The following is a 7322-nucleotide window of genomic DNA, read 5'->3' on the forward strand; positions in this document are numbered from 1 at the left end:
AAAAGTATGTTTCTAACATTACGGCATTTGCAGGTGTTCGCATGGGAGCAGGGCATTCGGGATACAATTCTCTCCTCATTCTTCTGGGGCTACATAGTGCTGCAGATCCCATCGGGCTTGCTAGCCGGCAGATTTGGCGGGAAAATGCTTGTTCTAGTGTCCATGGTGCTGACGGGGATTGTCAATCTGTTCACTCCTTTATTGGCAACTAAGGTATTATACAAAGTTTTGAACTATAATACATAATTCAACTTTTACTTTTAATCCAGACAAACAAATACTCAATGTAGTTTTTTTTTGTTAATTTTATGACTAGCCCCAACATTTTAATGTTTATCTTGTGATGTTTATATAAAGTGATTGGAAAACAATAATGAACAATGAATACTGTTCCTATTATTGTTGATTTTGAATATTACAATGGGATAAAGTGAATAATATAAAATGCTAATATAAACTTAATTAATTAGACCTAATAGTCTATCAGAAGTTAGTGTAGAGTTTTTTAAATTCATTTAGTTAAATTGTAAAAGCAAGGGAAATATTGAAACATTTGTTTTAGTGGTGAAACAAAATCTGTTAATTTTATTTCACGTGTTTTCAGGGAGACTGGATAGCGGTATGTGCGTGTAGGATCCTCATGGGCTTGTCCCAAGGTATGCTGTATCCGAGCATTCATGGACTGATCGGACAATGGTCACCATTGTCAGAGAGGAGCAGAATGGGAACCATTGTATATTCTGGTACGTATCTATCTAAAATCTCAAGGTTTTTCAGTGATTTATGACTTAAACTAGTGCAAAGTGTGTGATGACTCGGATTATGTACACAATACGTGGAATGTTATAAAATAAAATGACGAAAGGCTGAAGAAAAGGATACGGGCCTCCGGCCCTCTCACTAACCGAACGTATCATAGTAGGTGCTTATATTTTACGCCGATCTTCTATGCGGTCTTGGACTTTACCCGGTCTGAGCTGGTCAATCAAATCGTGCTCGACTCTCACAACCAATAATTTATTTACGATGTCACGGTAGTCACAACTCAATAATAATCGACATGTAGTTATGATGAATACGTAATTAAAAAATGCACGTGGTAGTCTCTTAATAGTGTCCCGAGCTGCTAACAACATGGCGTATAATGTAGCTCGGGCATGCGGTTCGTTTGTCTCGCCGCTTGCTCTCCTGTCCTGTCTAAACATCTTCGCTAAACGACTGTATGGATCTACAATTGGATATTGATACAAAATCTAGTTAATGTCAAGTTCATAATTTGTAACATTGACCTCGAATCGCACCTTCGAACGATGCACTCAAAATATAAACAAGAAGTCATTGTCATGTTGAGTTAGGAGGCTAAATAAAAACTAACAATATTCACAGAACATAGAATTGTTTCAAGATTTTTCTAAAGATCTCAAGTCTTGTGGGAAATTACGAGCAACATGCAAAACTCATCGAAGCTACGACTATTTGTTTTCCAAATTGAGTTAGCAAGCGTGAAGAAACTTAGATTAAAATTCACCACCAATAAAACATTATGTGAAAAAATACAATTTATTATTCACCTAAAATTTGTAAATACTTCTGGGAGATGGAAGAGTGGTTGAATATGTATTTAATCATATAAAGGTCCCATGCGACGTATTGTATATTATACGTTGCGTTGCTAATAACAAGCATTATTTGAACTTCCCTTTTAAACACTCGAAAAGGCAGCATGGGAAACTTTGTCAAGGCAGTTCTTCATTCGCTATTCGCAAATTAAAGTACCTCGTTACCAAGAATCGCCTCTTAAAACTAAGTTGTAAGATGCGATCCTTGGTAACGAGGAAGCTTGAAACTAGTAGTACTCATATATATACACAGGACAGATTTAGTATACTATGATCAATGGAGTCTCGAATGAGCGCGCGTGTGAATGGCATAAATCAGCGCTATATAAGTCGCTGTGTTCAGTAGTCCTCTGGTGTTCAGATAGCATTAACAGACCGTATGGAACAGAAAAAATGCGTATAAGTATTTTTTACGTAATTAGCATCTGAAATAATATACATTCCATTGATCATAGTGGACTTCATCTGAGACATCCTGAATATATAGATAGATAATACATCCTTTAAACTGTATCTTCTTCAGGCTCCCAGCTTGGTACCATAATCGAAATGGTGGTCGCCGGTTGGCTATCTGAGAGCAGATGGGGCTGGCCATCAGTGTTCTACGTCGCTGGTGTCACGTGTCTCGTATTTTCTGTCCTCTGGTTCATATTCGGCGCATCAACCCCTGGCACCTCCAGGTGGATATCGAAGGAAGAAAAAAAATTCATTGAACTCAGCGCTGGAGCTACTGATATCAATCAATCGAAGGTATTGTCTGAGATAAACGGTTTTATAGTTTAGTATTTTGTTACCAAAACTTATCAATATCAGCTAAGGATTATTTAAAGGTCATTTTTATATCATAAAAAAATGTTTTAATTTGTCTCGGATTTAATTTGGTAACCATGTATAAATACGTTATTAATTTATAAGAAAAATCATTATATTATGTAATTAAATGTATTTTTGCAGAAAATGCCTACACCATGGAAGAAAATTTGGACATCATTACCGTTCTGGGCGATCTTGCTTGCTCACTGTGGCCAAAGTTTAGGATTCTGGACGCTTCTAACTGAAATGCCTTCGTACATGGACAAAGTTCTGGGTGTTGCTATTAAAGATGTGAGTTTATAGTTCATTGATATGATAAATTACGCTGGATCTGTAAAAGTAGCAGTCCATATATTTCAATGAGTGACGAGGATGTATTATGTGTGCCAGTCCACACCATTCATCGTTAAGTAGGTGATCATTTTCCTGAATGCATTAGCGAATGCTTCGTTTTAAGCATATCATCCTTATTACTAGTAGAATGTTCAAAAATTTTTCTCTAATTTATCCTTTGCTATACCCTGAAATTACTGAAGGTAAAATTCATTGTCATTATTTAAAAAATATAATTTATAATGTATATAATTAGCATTACTTAAAAAGAATAAAATTTGTTACTTCAGAATTTTCGGCTGGGTGAACTGATTTTGATGATTCGTTTCATTTGAAACTGGTGCCTTCCGTGTGGTCAAGTTTAGTTTATGAGTATTTATTTATGTTTTCAGAATGGAATCTACTCGGCATTACCATACGCTGCTATGTATATTCTCAGTTTTGTGTTCAGTTGGAGCGCTGATTTTCTTTTGAACAGAAATATGTTAAGCCACGGTGCTACAAGGAAAATATTTAATACTATTTGTGAGTATACAATATAGTCATCTTCAGCCCATATATGTTCCCACTGCTACACGGACCTCCTATGAGGGATTAGGCCATAATCCACCACGCTGGCCAAGTGCGGGTTGGCAGATGACACATGTCATCGATTTTTTTTTGTCAGATATGCCGTTTCCTCACGATGTTTTCCTTCACTGTTACAATATTGTATGTTGTTAAAACTAAAATCATGAAGTCAGTTTACCAAATATAGCAGTAGTACAAAACAAATTTATAAAATATCTTCAAGCATATATTTGTCAGGAATTAAAAATACTTTATATGGTCAGGATTGCTCAGTTTTTAGTTGTTATAGTCTCTAACAAAAATATTTATAAGTTTTGATGAAATCATATATCATTACTGGTTTTTCTTGTCAGATCTTCTCTGTAGAAACTGCTTTCCGAACCGGTAGTAAATGTTTAAAACTGTGACGATTCAAAAGTGCTTCTTTAAGTAGTCTAATTGATTAAATAAATGTTTTAGCTTGAGTTTGAGTTTAATAAAAAAAACATTATCATGACTATAAAAAAACTTATAGGATTGCAAAATTAAATGCATTTACTTATATTTCAGCGTTTTGGGGTCCAGCAATAGCTCTTCTAGGTCTCTCGTATATACCGGCTGGTCATGTACCTCTCGCGGTTGCGATGCTGACAGTCACTGTGGGTCTTAATGGCGCCCATTACGTGGGTTTCTTGGTGAGTGTTCTGATGTTCTTGGAACGTTATTCATGGAATGTGCTATGTGTGGATGTAAAGGAAAACAATATTAAAGAGATTTCCTATCTAGAAAATCTAAAAACTCAATAATCAACTCAATTTCCGTTATAAAAAAGCCATGTTACTTATCTTGCACTAGATACAAATAGTATAATGAAGAAATTTTGTCACTGCAAAACGGGGATACATAATTGAAATTTTTAATAGAAATGTGTAATTCTAGTTTTCTTTGTCTAGATTTCCCATATCGACCTGTCTCCGAACTTCGCCAGCACCCTGATGGGCATCACCAACGGCTGCGGAAACATTTTCTCTATCATGGCTCCCTTGAGTGTGACGCTTGTCGTTCAAGATGAAGTGAGTTTAAAGAACTTCTATACATTTGCAAAAATATTATTATAAGTACTACATGAGATTAGAGCGAGAGAGATTATGATGATGATGATGACATGGTATATTGCAGTAAAAAATTATAGAAAAGTATATGACATTCTTCAGGATATATGATTATTTGATAGTTTGTTAAAAAAATGAATTCAATCCCAATTTTATTTATTTTTTACTGGTAATAACACCGCTAACTTGACAAAGATAATACAGGCAGTGTATATATATATACATATATTTGTTTTTTTAATACATAATTTGAAAAAGCACTATATATGAGTATGGATATTGACAGAATCAGTGCAAGGATATTGACAGAATCAGTGCATTGAATATCTTACGATCAATACTTGCTATAAATTGCATTATGTCCTCCCCAGACAAGTGCATCAGAATGGCGGAAGGTCTTCTTCATCTCAATCGCGTTCTACTTCTTGAGCAATCTCTTCTTTATTCTATTCTTCTCCGGAAATGTTCAACCCTGGAATGAACCGAAACCTACGGCTACCATTGGTGAGTAATTATAATATTCTTAAATATACAGTAATATATTATTGAATTAACTTAAATATATCCAATTTTAAATCCCATTCGGCTTTTTACTACAAATTGAATACTTTCCTGTATCAATAGATAAAAAATATGAGGTTTTACAATGCGAGGTAGAATCTGAAAACTAACTTAACATGACGTAACGTGTCCCATATTATTTGTGAACTAAACATTTGCTATATATATTTTTATTCTTACAGAGGATGGCGTGAAACATAAAGAAAAAGAGGAAAAACAACAGTCCAGCGACAAAGAGGCTAGCGGGGAACATAAATTCTGATTGAAAAGATTCCATCAAACCGCTCAAAACTAGTCAATATTTATGTACAAAGGAACAACTAATATTATGCTTAGATGATTCCAATTTTCTAGTATACTATTTAATATTATGTATACTGACACTGTTAGACAATTTGTAATGAATTATACCGAAACGAGTCATCGAAATAGCGAATTACCTTAATTGTGTAAATACTTGTGATAAAATAAATATAAAGCTATATAGAAATAGTTTAAACTCGGTCTTTCGCGCGACTGCACCATTTTCTGCATATAGGAAACTTCAAAACTAAGACTTTCTCTACTTAAGACGTATGAACCCTAAACGGCTAGGTTGGAACGCATATGTACTAGCTTTTGTACCTCATATACGGATATATATTTAACGAATAAATCCAGTTTCTACTTCGGTATGCAATTAACTATTTTAGGATATAATATTAGTTTTGGATTTAACTCTTATTAAGGTACTTATGTATTACAATTCATTCGAAATGATCGAACATGTTTCAAAAGAATTACGAAATTTTACAGACGAAGATATAATATATCTATATATAAATAATCGACTGTGATGTTTGTGCAATAAATACTTTAAGTTATTTATTCGCTTTCAAGACATTTAATTTATTCCATTGTTTAATTAATTTATCACAAATAACAATTTAATGTTAAGTCTAAGACATGTATTTAAAAGTATTAATTTGTTAATATTATTATTAGTCATGAATAAATTTAAAAATATTTTATTATTTTTCTTTATTTCCCGATTTTAACTTTAATTATATGATATGCGTTAATGATTATATCGCAATAAATCGTCCATCCGTCCGTCAATTGGCTATAATTTTTACTATCTTCCTCAAAATAATAATTATATGTATTTCATAGGGTCTTTCCCGACATACTAATAAAGGTGAGGGCTTGTTATTTATTGAACAATTTTTCTAAATAAATTTCCATACATTATTAGTCATCGTTTAAACCGACATATAAGCTAAACGGAATAAATTCGCAGGTCGTGAAAATGACCATATGAATGCTAATTTATATTCTTTAAAACAAAGATTATATATATTCATGTGGTTTTCATGCTGGTTACTATCCTAGTTGACTCCTTCTTTTATTTTCCTGTCAAATTCTAATTCTTATGAAAATTTAATATATAAGAAAGATCATATACGCACTGGATATAAGTGTCTATATATTTTAATAAGCGTAACCAAATATACAAAATAATAATATTTTCTATCAAATTGACGAATGAAACTCATTATTATGTAATATTATTATAAAATCAACGCTGAATCAAAACTTTTCTATTTTATGCTTATACTAGACGCTTGACCCCGGGATATCAAGATTCTTATTTTATCCCAAGAGAGCATTTAATCGAGAAAAAAAAATCATCAAGACAGACAAACATACAAGCAAACAAACTTTCACATTTATAACATTGATGTCATTAATTCGAAAAACTTTATCGCTTTTGGAAAAATTAATGTTTATTACCTTACAAATCCCTACCAAATTGAATTATACAAGGGAAATGCACTAATTCGATTTAAATGAATTCTTGATTGCAAAAACCGTAATAAATTTATCTCCGCCGTGTTGATAAATCGGTTTTGTAAACTAGTGAAGAAAAATAGCTTCAGTTTTATATCCGGGGAAGATTCTGATGATTTATGTTACAGCAAAGTATTATGGTCGGATACAGATGAAAGATACGAACTAAAATAAACTTTAAATTGATATTTATATATAAGATTATTATTTCGAATTTTAAAAAAAGAAGGTGATTCTATAATGAACATTTGTATACATTTTGTTTATTTTTGGTAATTTTGAACCGATTTGATAAAACTTAAACCAAACTGACCCTCTGAACGTGTTTCCATAATCTGATATCAAGCTAGGATATGATGCTAGAACCTGAAATCTACCAATGTAATAAAATCAATTTTAACTCACCTTCCTATTTCCGATTGAGCTAAAATTTTATACATATGTAAGCTTGGTAATTAACCAATAATTTGGTACTATTGCGCTGATCTGATGATGCAGGAAGGTG

The 7322-nt window shown here is 32.8% G+C and overlaps 1 protein-coding gene across 1 annotated transcript in view; it reads left to right on the forward strand.

Annotated features, from left to right (window-relative positions):
• LOC119830746 (putative inorganic phosphate cotransporter) overlaps positions 1-5858 on the forward strand; it is a 33958-nt gene extending 28100 nt beyond the window's left edge. The window contains exons 3-11 of the mRNA XM_038353871.1: positions 34-213; positions 605-743; positions 2143-2369; positions 2574-2723; positions 3158-3290; positions 3885-4009; positions 4268-4387; positions 4798-4930; positions 5170-5858. Of these exons, the coding sequence (XP_038209799.1) occupies positions 34-213; positions 605-743; positions 2143-2369; positions 2574-2723; positions 3158-3290; positions 3885-4009; positions 4268-4387; positions 4798-4930; positions 5170-5249 (1287 nt within the window). The 3' untranslated portion in view covers positions 5250-5858. The remainder of the gene's footprint in view (positions 1-33; positions 214-604; positions 744-2142; positions 2370-2573; positions 2724-3157; positions 3291-3884; positions 4010-4267; positions 4388-4797; positions 4931-5169) is intronic.
• Positions 5859-7322: the final 1464 nt, after the last annotated feature.

This window comes from Zerene cesonia, chromosome 12 (assembly GCF_012273895.1).
Source record: "Zerene cesonia ecotype Mississippi chromosome 12, Zerene_cesonia_1.1, whole genome shotgun sequence".
Classification (NCBI taxonomy): Eukaryota; Metazoa; Arthropoda; class Insecta; order Lepidoptera; family Pieridae; genus Zerene; species Zerene cesonia.